We start from the raw sequence: 16,881 nt of genomic DNA, 5'->3' as shown, positions 1-16,881 counted from the left end.
AGAATGAAATGGGCATGAAACAGAGAAGAGAAAAGAAATAGGGGGCAGGTCATTCTGCTCTTTTCAGATTGTGAATAAATCCAAAGAATGAAAACTCTTTATACAGAACTTGACACAGCCTCATGTGGTTGTATTTTTAAATGTATGTTTTCAACAAAAAATGATGATGAGCTCTTGCCTAGGTAGGACCCTCCATCCCCGGGCACTGCCCAAGGTTGTTCTGTGGTCACTGAACTCACCACTACCTTCCCTCACTGCCGGGTTTCCCCTAGTTGACCGGCAAGGATGTGATGGAGCGCAAGGCTCCTCCCACATGTCCCTCTGGCTCTCACCCTTACCTGTACGGACCCCATACTTCAGGGTGTCTCTGCAGTCAACCAAGATCTGCTCCAGGGACTCGGGGTGGTCCGACAGCTCCAAGTTGAAGCCCTCCATGCCTTCCAGCAGCTGGTGTGGGTGATGGAAGTCCAGCACCTTGGTGGAGCGGTCGAATGTCTTACGGACATAGTTGAGGAGTATGTCTACCACTTCCAGTAGGAACTGCACAGTTTGCTCCTCCCCGTTCTTAGCCGGAAGCAGATCTGAGCGGGGGGTAAGCCAACAAGTGGTTATCGCTGGGCTCCTGTCTAGGTTTCCTCAGCCCAGAAATCCCAAATACCAGGCCTGGTATCTCTACAGACCTAATTTACTCCAGGTTATGTATACGCATGGGTAATGTGACATACCATCTCCCCAAAAAAATACACACATGCCGGCACACAGAGGTTTTGCATACACTTTCTGAAGGTTGAAAGACTTTCTGGTAGTTAGGCTGCTCATAGATGGAGAGCTTTGAGAAGCCATGAGTGGCCAGTCACAGCTGTTGTCCACTTCAGAATGACTGGGCACCTGTCAGGAGCGTGATGGAGGCCTCTGCCCTGCTGCCCTGCGACCAGGTGTGTCTCACTACATCTGATTCATGCACTGGCCTTCTGGTTGACCATTATAATACACTTGATTGTTGATGGTAGAGGCTGAGATCCCCCTTGCAGAGTAGTCCTCTGTAGTGTCCTTAGAAAAGAAGAGCTCAAAGGTGGGCCTCAGAGAGGTGGGAGAGGGAACTCCCACATCTCTCTCTCTCTCGACCTCATCCTTTGGGCTTGGGCACTGGAATGTCCAGGGGTGATTTTGGGTACCAGCCTCTGGTAGACATAGTCAGGTTGGGTTAACCTGGGAGGAGAACCAGAGGGGAGCACGACAGAAGTTTTTGGCCCTAATTCAAGAGCAGATTGGCTTTACATGATGCTCTGTGTAGCTTCCCTGGATTATCTCTGAGGATTAATGAAGTCTGACTGACTGTTTGGACCTGGCCTACAGGGAGTTAATGGAAGGGGACAAAAAGGGACTTATTTTCAAGCTGTTCAGGAGAGATGAGGAAAGAAAGCTCTCCTCAGATCAGAGTTGTGGGGGCAGCAGGAATAATGAAAGATCTCCAAAAGGAAAACGGGTTTCAGAACAACACGTGGTCATTGGGCCCAGGCACACAGCTTCCCCCAGAGTGATTTTGTCATTGTTGCTGACCTTGGAAGATAAATGCTATTATGGGAATCACTGGGTTTTCCTTATATGTGAGATTCTTTCGGATTCTGAGAGTCTACGAAACCATATTTTTCCCTGCAAGTGTCCCGAGTTGACGGTTTTTACCGACTGCCCTCATCCAGCTTCCAAAATGATGAAGTCCTGGGCCATACGAAAGAAAGGAGGATATTATACTTAAATACTAGAAAAACCGTTTCATGACAGTTCAGAAGGAGTCATGATAGTTTTGGTCAAAGAAGTAAATTTCAGGAAAAAGTCAAGAAACCTACTGGATAGTACTGGACAGGACAGGGGAAGGTTGGGGAGTGGGGAGAGTAGGAGGTGGGGACTACCTCGAGCAAACAGGTTGGAGAAGTCGGTCTCCGTGCGCCGGAAACGGCCATCCCTGTCACTGTTTTCACAGGAAAGCAGGTTCTTGGAGGACTGCCTCTCCTTGAAGGCACTCACAAGCCGGCTCTTCTCTTCCAGGCTATTGGTCCTTTGCAAGAAGCCTAGAGCACAAGAAGCTAGGTCAGAAAGAATGCACTGAATTCCCAGCCTCGGAGGGTCAGCTGCCAGCCCAGGTCCACTGTTCAAGCAGCGTTCTTGCTTCCTGAGAAGAAGCTGAGTGTCTGCATTTCATACATAAGGGCTTTGGCACTGCTGGCCTTCAGGCGGGGAAGGGGCAGTGCCAAGTGTCATCAGTGGCACAGACCCAGTCATGCAAGAGAGAAAAACAGAAAGCAAAGCCCATTCCCCTCTCTGACCATGACTCTGAACTCAGAATTAAGTCAATTGGACAGCTTCCACTCCAGTAACCAGCTCCAGGATGGGGCTTTAAGGGGAAAGACACAATTGGAGAGGATGCTGCTGGCACTGGGTTTATGGGCTGTGCAGCCGGAGGAAGGAGGGGGCGAGGACCAGCAGAGGGAGGAGGCTGTGAGGACCAGCACTGGGGGTTAGGGAAGATGCTTTCCTCGGGTACCAGGTAACACTCATGGGGTTGAATATAAGTGTGATTTCTCTGACCCATGCCTGAAGTGAAGTTGTCTCCCCACCACCCCCCTCTCCTTGAATAAAGGTCTTGGGGAAAGAGATAAGGAAGCGTACAACCTCATGTGTGATGACATTTCATCCTGGAAATACTTACTGAGCACCTAGGGTGGAAAAGCACTTTGCTAAACATCTAGGACAGGGGACAGATGAAGATAAATGAGACAGATCTTCTACCCTCCAGGAACTTAACAGTTTGGCAGATGGGAACCAGTGTTGTAACAAAGCCAGAAAGCCTTCCAGAACCCCACAGAACTGAACTTGGAGCCCAGGGCAGGGTACAAAGCACCTCACCTCTGCCCCTCAGAAGGAGTAGAAATCTCTGCTGCCTGAGGTGAGCAACACAAACACCACTGGTGGCAAATGGAGAAGCAGGTTGAGGCAAAAAAGCTGGAGACTCTGCCAATGAGGAGCACACTCCTTCCCCTAGTACCTACACCCATTCCATCTGGGGCTCAGGACCTGCTGACCCCCTCCTTCCCTCAGCATCTCTTCCAATTATGCCTCAAGCTTAGCCCAAAATGCAACACACTGAAAAGAAGAAGAAAGTTCTAAGCTTCTTAGTGACCCCAAAGCTGTCTTTGTAGATACCAAGATCCTTGGGGAGTCATGCACATCACAAGACAGGCTTGGAGGAAAGTCCCAGGAGGTTCAAGGAGAGGCAAGTTAATCTGGGGAATTCAGCTTTACTTCCCCAGGACTGCAATTCAGCGGCAAGGGGTGGAGGAAGGAGGGATGCAGGGGAAGGCTGCAGTGATTGGACTCCGCCCACGCACAGGAGCCGGGTCTATTTTTGGAAGGAAGAAAGGTAGAGGCACCAGGCCTTTCATTGTTCCAAGCGCCTTGTAAACTTATCGCTGAAGCCCCCAAGGACAGCGGGAGGGGGTAAGACACTGTAATAGAGTCTACACTTGGCGGTAAAGGTGGGGGCTTGTATCCTGGTCCTCACCTTCCCCCCTGCTTTCTGAATTCCCCATACAAAGCCCAGAGTCCCAAACCAGGAGCCAACCCTCATTTACCAGAAGTGTGTTAGGAGCACTTGGCTCCTGAATTCCAGGACCGCTCCCCGGCACCTGGAACAGTGAGCTATGGAATTTGCCAGGCTGAAAAGACCAAATCCATGGGCCTAATGGAGGTGGGGTCCTGCCCACTGAACTCCTACTCTTCAGGTGTCTGACCTCTGGTTGGCTCTGTCTCATTCCTTGGGAAAGCCTTCAGTCTCTAGAGTGAAACCCCTTAGAATGCCTTCCTGGGCAGCGGCAGGACCTATGACCTATGACCTGACTTTGGATATTAGCTTCCAGTCTGACACAGGCAGTCCCAGAGCTGTCCTGATAGGATTGAGAGATAACAATTATGACCCAACTTTAAATCTGCATCTCATCCCTGGACCACACTGTTTGGGGTGCACTAGGAATCTGTATTTCCTATAAATCCTATATTTACCTTTTGAAAAGCATACTTACGATGCATTATAAATTGTGTTCAAAACCACTAATTTGCTAATATGAACACTTAATGCATATTATTATCAGAATAACCATATCTTGGAAGGTATTTGTTTTCTAAAATATCAGACCCCTCAAGAAAAGGTAAATGACCGAGTTCTCTCCAGGCTCTGAGAGGCTCTGGAAAGAAACGTATGCTTCTCCAAGGGTGACCAGGTGGTGGATGATATTGAAGTCCGTGCTTTGAACAACTTCCCTGGCTAGCCAGGGGTCCTGGAAGCACAGCTCTCTGAGACTGAAGCAGACTGTATTTTCTCCTGCTCTGCATGCCACCTGTGAGGACCTAGTTTCAACAACGAGTGACTGGTAACCCAGCATATGTTGAGCATAACTCAACATTCCCAAGAGGCAAAAGGAAAAGCAGAGGGAAGCCAAAGCTGCACCTGACTTTGGTCAGCTTGTCGCACCCCAGTTAGCTTTAAGGGGAGAACAGGAGGCAACCCCTGTCATGACTGCTCCTCTGGGCAGAGGGGAGATCCTGAGGCTGGTTCCTCACCCCTGCTCCCAAACTCAAAGGCCTGGGGTCCCATTGAGTGGGTAGGAGTGTAGGGAACTCGGGAACACTTCTCTTGAGCAGGTCTATGAGCTGTGCGTGGCAGAGGGGCACATGGCCAAGGGGGGAGATTGGGGCTGAAGCTCATCACCCCTGCTCTTGCTCAGCAAGATGTAGAATGGAATTGCATCTTCTTAAAGGAAGGAACTCTTTTTTCTGATTTTTATGTGCTGAAAATACCTTGCCAGATCTCCCCCATACCCACCCCAACTTCTTATTTCAAGAGAAGCCAGAAATACAGAATATTTGAAGTCTTTCTCTGTTTGAAAGTTATACCGCAACTGACACATCATTAAACACACACACACGCACATACACACTGCATGGGCTAAATAAAACAGCTCATAGGCTGGGGCTGGCAGCCAGTTTGGGACCTCTGCATGTATAAGTGATGGAGGACCAAGGATACACTGGGAAGTTAGCAGAACCCAGGGCCCCTGCATTTCCTTCTATTTGTCATGCGCCATGCTTGTAGCTACCCCACTCTACCTCTTGGCAAACCCTGGGTTTCTTCTACCTGATTATTTTCCCAGGGGATTCTGCCTCCCAAGCAAAGAGTACCACTGGTGAGAACCAGAGCCTTCTTTGCAGCTTTCTTCCCTGGCTTCCAGAAAAGGGAGGTAGGAGAGGGGCTGGGAATTGAATCGTGGCAAGGTACTGAAGGTGTTTATGAGGGTCACCCAGGGCAATGGATTTGGAGGGGAGAAGAGGACAATTAATTCCATTGCTGTCTTAATGCGAAAGCTCAAACCAACCTGGAGAGTGTGTAGAAGGCATCATCCAGGCTCCTGAATGTCTGGGATGAAGGGAGTTGGGATGTCCATGTGTGGAGGTGAGGGGTTGCCGGTGGATTCAGGTCTAATCCAAAGACTGCACTTTGGAAAGCCAGAGTTCCCCCAAGGTCCAGGGTGGAAAGTAAATCCGCCTGGTGTTTTTGTTACCTTTCAGAATCAAGCCTAATGTGAAGCCTCCGAACCTGTGGCCCCCAAATCTTGCATTTTAGTGGAAGGCAATTTCCCCCTCAACAGACTACCAGCCCTTCCTCCGGTCAAACGGGTCGAAGTTTTCCTGAAACCCCTGAAATTGGGGTGGGGGTGGGGAGGAGGTGTTTACGAACAGGGAAGAAACTCTGAGGATGGCAGCCCCCAGAGGTTCAAGAGCTCCCCCTCATAATAAATTAATGCAAACTCGGGGACCCCTATTTCCAGACCCAACGAAGCTCAACTCTTTCTTGCCCGTTTACCTTGTGAGGGCACTTAGGGCGTGTTTTCGGAGGGGGCAGTAGATCTTTTCTTCCCCTAACTTGGAAGGGGGCCTCGGGGGACACGGCCCACGGCACGAGGCGGGGCCCCGGGAGTGCGGGGCAGACGAAGGTTGCCCGCCTGGCAGGCCCAGCACCGCGGGGAAGGCAGCCCTCACCCCAAGTCTCCCCCACCCGGCTGGCGACCGCGGTGGGCGCCTTGGGCTCGCTCAGTTCTGCTTGCCCGCCCGCATGACAATGACGGCTGCAGAAGCGGAGCGCCGTGGCCGCCGAAGGGACCGGGCGCAGAACGGGCCATTAAGCCGGGAATGGCGGCTGGGGGAGGGGGCTATTTATAGAACAAAGCTCCGCCACGGCCAGCTGCGGGCAAACACGGGCAAACGCCGCTGCAGCCCCGGCCTAGCCCCGAGGGCCTCGTGTGCCGGGGAAAGGGCCAAACCCGGGGCCACCCCGCGGCCGGGCTGGGCTCTCCCCGGGGGATGGCTGCGTCGAGGAGCTGAGCAGCGATTCCTCGCCGTGGATCAAGGGGACAGAGCCCTAGAAGCGTACCAAGGGCGCCTCGCGGCAAAGCGGGGAAAGGAGGCTGGTTCCCAGGAGACGCTAAATCTCCCCTGTCCGCTCTGGCCCCGGCCGCCGCCTTCCTCGAGTCCCCGGACGCAGAGAAGCTGGAAGAGCAGGACCGGGAACGCGGAGCGGCCGGCTCGCGCCGGGGCGCTCGGGGCGGGGGCAAGGGAGCCCCGCGCCCGCTCGGCCGCTATCTCCCGCGAGCAGCTGCTGACGGATGGCTCTTTAATAAGCCCCTCGTTAATCTTCCCCCGCCCCTCCACCCCCTGCCCGGGGACGTCCGTATTTTCTGGCCCGATAAGGCTAGAGATTTTAGACGGTGAAATGTAGCAAGGAAAGCAAGTGCTCATTGTTCAGCCGGAGTCACTCAGCTGTGTCCCTTCGAACAAATCTCCTTTTTTGCTTTAAAAAAAAATGACATCCCTTGGGCGTTTTCATTTCAGACCCTCGAGTCTCCGGAGAACGGTTCTTTTTCCTCTCTAGCTCCCAGATCTATTTGTCTTCCTCTCCGCTGCAAATCGTGCCCGACACCCCCTTCCTCCTCTGGCGGCCCCACGCCCCCGCCTGCCCCCTTTTCCTTCCTCCTCCTTCAAGGGCAAGCTCGGCAAACCCTCTGGCCCGGGCGCCACACCTCCCCCAGGCAGGCCACTGTGGGCTGCAGGCCAAGAATGAAAGAAGGAAATCTGAATCCGTTATGACATCTCGGGGCACATTCTCGAGCTGGGGAGGCCACCTACGCTGGCGGGTAGGGTGGAGGCGACGAACCAGCCCGCGCCTCAGGCGGAACCCATGCCTTAGGCCTGCTCTCCAGGAAAACCAGACCAGCGCTGGTCTTAACCCGACCTTCCCCACGCAGGTAGAGCGCGCGCTTAGGATCGGCCCCGAAGCCGGCAAGAAGAGCGGGGCTGCCGCGCGGGGGCGCTATGCTCGCGCTCTCGCGCCTAGATTCGGGAAGCCCCGCAGTCTCCTCGTAGTCCCGGACTCCAGCGAAAATGCACCCCCCAGCCGGGTCAAGGGAAGGCGCAGGAGGTTAAGACTTGTAAAGGGGCGTCTCTCCAGGCGTCGGGGCTGTAGGTACTTTAGAAAGCCAAGCCCAAGAGCCGGGATCACCTTCCTCTGGCACCCCACTGTCCCAAACCCTCAAAGCCCCAGAGCTGCGCCGCCCTGCTGGGCCCCAGCGGGCCCTTGCACTCACCGCAGATCTTGAGCCCCAGCTTTCTGGTGCATCCATGGGCCACGCCGCACCAGGTGTCATATGCTGGAAAGCAAAAGAGGTGCTATCAGTGAGGTTCGGAGCGTGGGGGACTGGGTCGAGGGCAAAGGTAGTCTGGGGAGGAGAAGGCAGGTCTTTCGCCAGTGCTCCTCGAGAAAAACTCCTTCCTAAAAAGAGCAAGAAGCCAGATGCGTGGGCCGACGGGCAGATTAGTGCCCTTCGAGTGCCCATGACACTCCCTTCCTGCTCCCACTTTGAGGTATAGAATGGTGTCTCTGAAAGGTCAAGCACTCACGCGGCCCCCAGGCCTCCAAGCAACCCGGGCGGGGGAGCTGGAGAAGCGAGATTCTAGTGGACCAAGTACCAAAGACCAGGCCAGGCCGTTCATGTTACCCAGCACCCATCCGCCCGCCCCGTCCCCTGATCTCCGCTCTGCAGCCTCGAACGGCGACCACAGCAGCCCGGAAAGGGAACACAGAGGCATCTGGGACCAAAACGTCTCATAATTTCTTGGCGGGTCTCCAGCCCAGTGGCAGCTTAAAATAAACTGGCATGAAATGGGGTCGCGGAAGAGTTCAGGAATTAATTGGGTGAAAAATAGTATTTGACTAGATGATCGGGCTCGCATGGCTGCTCTTCAGTCGGACCCAGAGCTGGGAAACAATAGTGCGCCTCCGGTCCTCATCCGGGATCCCCTCTTCCCAACCTGCCCCTCATTAACCCTTCCCTCCGACATCTCGGGTCTGGAGCTGGCGAAGGCATAGGGAATCAGTAGCCTTTCCTCTGGGTCCGAATGGCAGACCTAGGAGCCCTTGTGTTTTCCTTCTTTACCAGACTGTTCTCAGACTCCTCGGGGTCTATCCTGCCCTCGGGATTCGGCTTGCAAGAAGGATCACGGGGGTGTCCGTGGGGCCCGCGCGCGCCGGTGCTGTGGGACCAGCGTGAAATTCCCTTCGTATCTCTCAAAGCAAGGCGCTTCCAATCCCTCCCATCCCCCACCCCGCCCGGGTCCGAGCTTTCAGCTCCGCGCGACTGTTGGCGGCGATAAGGAGAGTGACATCCATTAAACTCGAGGCACAACAGAGCCCCAGCGGGGAGAAGAAATAGACCGACGTAAGCGAGACAGCGTGTCACAGATGGAGTTCCTGCCACAGACAGGAAATCGGTGCGAAAGCAAAATCCTTGTAATAATAACTGGCGGGTAAAGAGTTATTTCCACTCAATAAAGTGCTTTCGCCTTAAACGCCATCTCAGCTAATCCACAGAGCAACCCTATGAAACAAGAAGAGTGTTCACCTAAGACTTATTTTACAAATAAAACAGATTCAGAGAGGTTATGCGATCTTTCCAAGGTTACTCAGCCGGGGCATTGGGGTTCAGACCCAATGCACCGCCTTTCGGAGTTGGGGGTTACAAAAGGGCAGGGAGAAGGGGTTGCTGGAGCAAGAGGCTAATTAAGATTGTGCGTATTGATCAAGGCCACCGCCCAGGAGACCTTGAAGGGTGAGAAAGCGGAGCCCGCTGGGCGGGCGAGGGTGTGTCTGCAAGGGAGGACGAGAGCAGTAAAAAGCCCGGCGTGTGCTTACAGGTTGGAGTCCCCACCTACAGCTGGGCTGCTGGGGCAGACGGCGGGGTTCTCGGGACGGGTGCTGCATGCTCTTCCCAGGCAGGGTCCTCAACCTCTGCCTCGGTGCCCTCCGTGCGCACCAGGCCATGTGCGAACTCAGGTCAGCGCCTCCACTGGTTCTCAGAACAGAGGTTAGGCGTCTGTGCTCTACCGCCCGCTGCGGTGGGGAGGTAAGGTTAACCTGGGTGGGGTGGTATGGGGGCAGGACTCTGAGGTGGGTGAACACAGCGGTCGCTCTGCCCTCTCGGGGCAAAAAGGGGGCGGGTAATGTCGGGAGGTCTGGAAAAGAAATCCATCAAGGCCAGAGCAACAGACAAAGGCGGGCAGGCCTCATTCCTCCCGGCCTGGTTAGGCCACCTCAGCAGCCAGTGCCCGGCTCGCGTGCCACCAGAGCTGGCTGCTCTCCCGAGCCCTTCTTTGTTGTGTGGGTAATTGTAGCTCGCCTGGGGGGTGGGGAGAGGGAGCTGCAAAGGGAACTGAAACGCAACCTCAGGATTTAAGACAAGGCCTCCGGGACAGGGGATCCAGTGGCAGCGCCAAGGAGAGGGGACTCGCGGGATGACATTCTCCCATCTTCGTTGATGGGAACAATTGACATTTTCTCAAGCCCACAGAAAGTGCCATAAAAGCATAGCAATAAGCCCTTCTAACCACACTGCCATTCCTAAGCCCCTCTTATACAGAAAATCTGGGGCTGTTACTACTGGAGCTGATAGATTGAGGGGAGGGGACTCATTTCAATCCAAGGTGGAAAAAAAGAAAAATAATTCCTTCATTGCCAGGCTTCTACAGGAAGGCTAGGAAATAAATCTGAATTAAAGACAGGTTCTGGAAATGGGCTGAAGAGCACACTGAGCTAGAGGTGGGGAAGCATAGAGCCCTCTTCCCTCCTTTTATCTGGTTCCCCTTTTCTTCTCTTTTGCCGACCTGTCAATTGCTGACAGATCTCTTACCCTGGAGAAAAGAGAAGGGCGCTCTCTCCTCCCGCCCAGCGAAGCTTCTTGTCGCTTCCTGGCTCCCAACCTCTCTCCACTCAGGTTGCTGCCCGCTCCTTTTTCTTTCTTTTCTTTTTTCTTTTTCTTTTTGTCTGAGATGTAATTAATTGTCTGAAATGTCGAGGCTCAGTCTCAAACCGTTTTATGCACCTTTCTCGCCCCTGGCTTCTCCCTCAACCGTCAATAGCTCGACACAAATTTGGAGCAATTAGGGACCCCGAGTTTTCTAAAAGCTGCAATTAACGTCGCAATTTCCGCTGATTATAGACTTCGAGCACAGCTCAGGGGTAAAGGAGGGGGTCAGAGCTCGGCTCAACGAGAGCAAGAGACAGAAAACTCTCTATTCCCGCCGAGACTACAGTCTCCTCACACCGCCCTCTGCCCTGACCCCTGTCGTCCCACAAGCCAAAGAAATCACACACAACAAAAAAACACTCTCCCCTCTCGTCCCTCCCCCGAAGCGAAGCCCCCAAGGATCGCCGCTGCTCGAACCTTGCGTGGCTCCCACTTTCCAGCGCCCCAGAATCGCCTGGCATTTCTGTCAGTCAAACGACCTCTGGCCGAGACCCAGGTCAGGGCCCCATTTCTTTTCAGCCTCCATCGTCTCCGCGCTCCCCCTTCCCTTTTCACCAGCGCAGCCTCCTCACGTCCCAGCGCCCCCATCTTCCCCGCAGCCCGTTTGATAGGAAACTGGGGCAGAACCTACTTGTAGGGCGCAGGTTGGTAGTATTGGGGTCCGCTCCCGCATTCGAGGAGGTTGCGGACGAAGAAGGGGTCGAAGACGCCATCAGCTTGGTTGTCCCGGGCCCTCTGCTGTCCGGGGTCCTCCGCGAGTCGGGCGCAGGAACAGGCTGCAAAGAGAAGCGAGAGCAGTGCGGGGAGAGCTTCCGGGGTCCCGCGCGGGAGGCGACAGAGCGGTCGGGGGGCACCGACGCTCCCCTCAGAAGTCTGGGCTTGGGACAGAGAGGCAGAAGGAAGGGCACCTAACAAGCTGAGTCGGGGTGCGCCGAGGGGAGGAGGAGACGTGCGCACGAGCTCTGGGACTCCGGCGCTGGGAACGTAGCCCCGGGCTGCTCTCCAGTCTGGCGGCCGAGCGGGGTGACCTGAAGTGCAGCGCAGAGACTAGGGGAGCCCAAGGCCAGTTCAGGACGCAGGGGTACGGGGGATAGGGCTAGCAGGGCAAGGGAGGCTCAGTGCGCGATTTTCCAGCCGAGCCACGACAAGCCCCATTGGGCTCTCAGCAGCCGGAGGGCGGGCGGGCGGGCGGGGGGAGTGCGCACGGGGCGGGCACGTCTGGTTCGGTGTCTGGTTTCCGTTGTTGTGTCTGGTTAATTCCCTGGAAAGAAGGAGGCTAACTGCTCCGAGGACCGGGGACTTTGGTGAGACAAGGTGAGAGGAAAAAAGGGTCCATATTTTTACGTTCTCTCTCGGATTTGGTCGGGGAAGAACCACAGTCACCTTGCACTCTAGACATCCAGAAAGCAGCGGGTCGGAACCTTGTCTCCCTCTTGTCCCACCCTGTTTTGAGCTGTCTGGAAGCCTAGGACGAGTCTCAGCCCGGGTTTGTGTTCCCTCTCCACCCAACTCTCCGAGGTCCCAGATTTTTCGCTGTACAAAGCCGAAGAGGTTGAGTGAGGCAAGAAAGGGAAACATTACTGGGGGAAACGAACTTGGCCTCTGCTCTCTGAAGGCGGCAGACTAGGATCCGTGCGCGACGCCGCTGTACTGCGCTCGGCGCTGGCGCGATGGCTACCGAAGGCCCCGGGACTGAGGTGCCGGCCAATCTAGGTAGATCTAAGACCCCGCAGAGTAGCACCTGCTTGCCACCACCTTCACAAGCAACCTGGGATCCGACACCTAGCCCTGCACGCGCGCTTCTGCTGTAACGCGGGCCACGGTAGACCGCAGCTTCTGGGGAAGTAACAGGTTACTGCTCGGAGTCGCGCCTTTGGCTTCTGCTGTTCAGGAGCCCTCTGGTGAGACAGGGCTCTTAGTCGGGAAGGGATGGGGAAAATCTCTCGCAACTTCAGCGCGGGTGTCAGCCTCTGGGCATCCCCAGGCGTGAATTTCGCTGGTGGGGGTAAGGTGGCGGCGAGGTCGGGGGTCGCTGCGCCGCGCACCAAGGGAGAGCTGGGAGTCGGGCAGATGGGACGCGTTCTGTTAGGGAGGGTAGATGGCGGTCGCTGGGAGTGGGGCTTGGCCAGGAAACCGCGGATGAAGAGGAGGATCCAGCTGAACAGCTGAAGCCGGGCACTGGGAAGTCCAGGCGGCCGCGCGATTACCCACCTGGGCTAGGCAACAGCAATCCCGGCGCTCCTGCTGCTCCTCTGCGCAGCGCGCAGAGATCCGCTCGGCCGGGGCCCTGCCACAGGCGTAATCTTCCCGGCGTCACCTCCAGCTGCCGCCCGGCCCTCGCCAGCACCGTCCCGCACGCGAGCGCGGGGAGGAGAAGAGAGCGGTGGGGAGAGGCAGCTGGTAGGCTTCGGGGGAGGCGGGGGCGGAGTGGGGAGGCGGGGACGGCTCGGCGGGGGAATCACGAGGCCGTTTCTCGCGGGGGCAGCTCGTCGGCAGAGCGGTGGGGCTCCTTTCCAGGTGCCTGATAGCCTCTGGAGCTTTAAAGGGCGATTATAAATCCAGATCACGCTTTGGGGCCCGGAAAAAAGGGGGGGGCCCTATGAGTAATCCAGAACGTACTCAACGTGCTTTTTTTTTTTTTTTTTTTAAATAGAGGGTGCGGATAAGACGAGGGAAAAGATAATTCCTATGAGGAGTTCTGCCTCGTTGACTGCTTCTTCTTCATCTCTCTCCACCTTCCCCTCCCCCTCCCATATCTTCGAGAACAGTGGCTTTGCCTCAATTCCTTTCTTTGTGATTCCCCCAAATCTACCACCCCGCGACTCTTTCCCGAGTAAAACCGAGCTCTGGCGTTGGGTCCTCGCTGGCTCTCTGCTGAGCCAGGATTGTTGTAAAAGCAAGGGCGAACGAGAGGAGGTTGGCACGGTGGAGACCCCATCTCCCTTCACGTCAGTTTCTTCATCCAGCTCAGAGCCTCCCCGAAGTACTTCACTTGAGTACCGCTACCCACTGCCGCCCGCAGAGAAAAGGTCCCGTTTCCCGCCCACTATGCACTCCCTGCTAGCTTTGGTCCCCTAGGTAATGGGGGAAGAAGTCCTCCTGATTGATCACAGCTGAAGGTTAATAACACGCACGAGTGCTGCTCCAAACCAACGGGAAACCCGAGCACAGAGGCGGCCCCAGGGGGCGCGGGGGGGGGGGGGGGGGGGGGGGTGGGCAGCGGACCGTCCTTTCCTGCTCTGCCTTCTCTCCTCGCTCTCCCGACGATTTTGCTCTTTTAAGGATTCTCCCTTTGCGTTATTTAATCATATTTAATGAATTGCCCCTCACAATAAGAAGGCGTTTACGGGAAAACTTCCACCAGGGGGCGCCAGGCACCCAGAGACCGCGAGGCCCTGTGCGGGCGGGGTCTTCTCTCCCCGCCGGAGCTAACACCTGGAAGGGATGTCTGGACTCTTACTCTCCCGCCTCTTCAAGCCATCCCTTAGCCAGCCTCCTCGCTAATGTTCTCCCCTTTCCTCTACCTCTGTTTCTTTTTCTTTAGGGGGGAAAAAAAAGTTGATCTTTGTGTGTGCTGGGTGATAATGTGTAACCAGTGATTCCTTCAGTCGTTTCACAGTGATTTTCCCCCTGTTGTGATGCAGCAGGCAGGGGTTATTTATGGACACGTCTGCGGCCTTGCTGGTCCAACCCAAGCCCGGCCCTTCTTTCTGAAGGTCTTATCTCCTTTCACCACGACTGAGGGGATGCAGAAAATCTTACAAATAACAGAAAATTCCCTAATAAGATATAAGATTCCTCCCGGAGAAGATACAGTCCCATTAGGAAGAGGACTCGGGCTCTGAGGTTCGAAATAACCGCGTTGCCCTTGATCCTAAAGAAAATACTGTCGTCCTCTTTCCACCTCACAATAAAAGCTCGGGCACTTTTTAAGGACACAAAAGCATCCTGAATGGCCGGCAGGTAGTCGCAGCAGCTCTGGGCGCCGGAGCTCCAGGCTGGGCAAGGTGGGCGTGCCCACTCCACGAGAAGGAAAGATCCCTTCAAAACCTTGCACCGCTAGGCTTGAAATGTGTGGTTTACTCCGAATTCCACCCACGCCCCCTCCTCAAGCCTCCCTAAATGAGATGGTTGCACCAATCAGAGATCCCAGTGCCCGTGCTAAATCATGGAAGACGCAGGGAGCAAGGAGACTGACGGGAGAAGGCAACAAATCTCGATGCCCCTCAGGGTCCGTTGTTCCAGAAAGATGCCTGCTCGCTGTCTCTTCAACCCTCTCCCGAGACCTGAGATTCCCCGGAGAGAAAGATTCGTTTACTTTCACCTGTGGCTTGAGACTGAGAAATTTCAAGCCACTCCCTCTTCTGACTCCAGTGTCCAAAATGTTCACCCCAAAGTTTTAGCCGAGAAAATGATCCCGTTGGTAAAAGAAATCTACAAAAAGCAGGTATTACAAATGAAAGTTGAGTCTGTCCAGCTGCGAGAACATCCCTCCCTTTCTCTATGGAGGGGGAGGGAGTGAAGTCTCGTCCTTAATTTAAAAATGTTTAACTAAATATTAGAAATTAGGTAATTAAACGAATATTTATTAATCACTTATTATGTGACAGGCTCTGTTCTCAGGGAGTTTTACACTGTTCCAGCAAGTTATATTATCTCTGCACCAGTGGAGTTAACATTCCAGTTAGTCAGGGAAAGTAACAGACTTGGGGTCTTACGGTTTTGGTTTAATCTCCAATTCTCTCCCATTCCAATCTAGACTCCTGGGCTCAGCGAGATGTTAAGGAACTAAGGGCCTGGAGTTAAGAGTCAGTTCCAGCACACTGAGTTGGGAGACAGGGCAAGGCTTTGTCAGTACCACGGACAGCACCCGCCGTCGGGTCCCTTAGGCCTCCCCTTAGTCGGTCTCACTCACCAGTTCTCAGCCAACCCGCCCCAGACACCCTTCCCCGCCTCCCTCTCGACTGTAACTGCTGTGTTTTTCCCCTGTTGGAGTGGGGGCTGGGAGAATAGAGTATTTCGTCCTCTCCTTTTCGGTAAGAATTTGTAGTGAGGGTGGTTGTGGTTGTCTTTTGGCTCTTTAGAACATTTGGAATTCATATTTTTGTTTGGTTTTCACTATTCTTTTTGTCTGTTATTACTCCTGGGTGTGTGGGGGAGGAGATGCTGTGGACAATGGGGGTGGAAAATAGATATCCTCTACGGGGACTCCAACGGGTGGCAAGGGGTGGTCCGGAAGGGAGTGGTGTCCGCCCAGCTGTTTCGTTTGCGTTTGATGTAAGGTTTAGAGCTTTGAAGAAACGGGAAAGCGGAGCCCAGAGGCGGAAGAAGTGGGCGAGCATGAGCCCTCCGGTCTCTCCCGGGTGTTAGGGGTTTCCGAGCCTGCAGCCCCGGCTACTGGATCAGGTCCACCCAGAACAACCTTCCTTTAGGTCAGCGACGGCTGGGACTTGGGAACATGAACCTCCGCCCACAATGCCCTTTCCCAGAGATGTTTAAAGATATTCCAATCGGATTTGGAGCTGAGCCTTTCAGCAAAAGAAAAAAGGGAATGGGTGGGAAGAGAGTGAGGCGTGGAAGGGGGCCCGTACAGGCTGCGGGGGAGATTTTTATGCGTAAAATATGGTCCACGTCAAGGTGAGTAAATAAGAAATGTCACTTTTTTTTTTTTTTTTTGACGCATTTGGCGTTTTTAGCTTTCAAGAAAGGTAATTTGGAGCCACGGCGTCGGTTCATTTCAGCTGGCTCTTTAAGGTCTATTTTAAGTACCTAATTTATGACCAAAAAAGAGGGGAAAAAATGGCAGTGCTCACCGTTTAAACGTCTGTCTCTGAAATGAGGGCTGTGGAAAGCGTTGTTAACCTCACGCTCGGCTTTTCTTAAGTCGAGGCTAAAGCCTATTCAGTGTGTTGTGTACTTTAAAGATAGTTTCCAAATTATTCTGGACTTTCTTTTAGGACCATCGCTAAATCGACACCCCTACCTCAACAGATCACACCATACTCACTCCTGAGAGGCAAGAAAGGGTTAAAAGGGTGGTGGGGAAGTCAGGATTTCAGCCAGAACGCTGGAAAGGACTCCGGAAATTACAATCTTTTCTTTGAATGAAGAGAGCTGAGTTCCTCAGATAATCATCCAATGGTCCCTTCCTCCTTGGTATTCAAAAGATGAAAATATTCTAATATTAAAGAAATTAATCAAGGAGGACACAATGATTTGTATTTGGGCAAATCTTGGGTCAATCTTAAACCCGATTCCTGCTCTTCCAGACACGCAGAGGGACCAGCAGGTGGCGATAGACTACAATTTCTGAGAGGAAACTACAGCCCCCACAAGGGAGCAGTTCTTCAAGGAAAACTGCAGGCCCTTCCCGTTCACTTTCCTACCCTGCCATATTTCACAAAGCAGCCCTGTTTGATTAAAATGCTGAGAGATGCTGCTGGAAGTGGCCTGAGGCACCCAGGGTCTCTGCCCC

At 54.1% G+C, this 16,881-nt stretch overlaps 1 protein-coding gene across 1 annotated transcript in view; it reads right to left on the bottom strand.

Annotated features, from left to right (window-relative positions):
* GAD1 (glutamate decarboxylase 1) overlaps nt 1-12,850 on the bottom strand; it is a 40,091-nt gene extending 27,241 nt beyond the window's left edge. The window contains exons 1-5 of the mRNA XM_059394145.1: nt 12,618-12,850; nt 11,038-11,182; nt 7,692-7,754; nt 1,911-2,069; nt 339-581 (exon numbers count right to left, since the gene is read on the bottom strand). Of these exons, the coding sequence (XP_059250128.1) occupies nt 339-581; nt 1,911-2,069; nt 7,692-7,754; nt 11,038-11,119 (547 nt within the window). The 5' untranslated portion in view covers nt 11,120-11,182; nt 12,618-12,850. The remainder of the gene's footprint in view (nt 1-338; nt 582-1,910; nt 2,070-7,691; nt 7,755-11,037; nt 11,183-12,617) is intronic.
* Nucleotides 12,851-16,881: the final 4,031 nt, after the last annotated feature.

The sequence above is a fragment of the Mustela nigripes genome, chromosome 3 (assembly GCF_022355385.1).
Source record: "Mustela nigripes isolate SB6536 chromosome 3, MUSNIG.SB6536, whole genome shotgun sequence".
Taxonomy (NCBI): domain Eukaryota; kingdom Metazoa; phylum Chordata; class Mammalia; order Carnivora; family Mustelidae; genus Mustela; species Mustela nigripes.
Note: the sequence above shows the minus strand (reverse complement) of the source record. Positions and strands in the feature narration are given on the sequence as shown.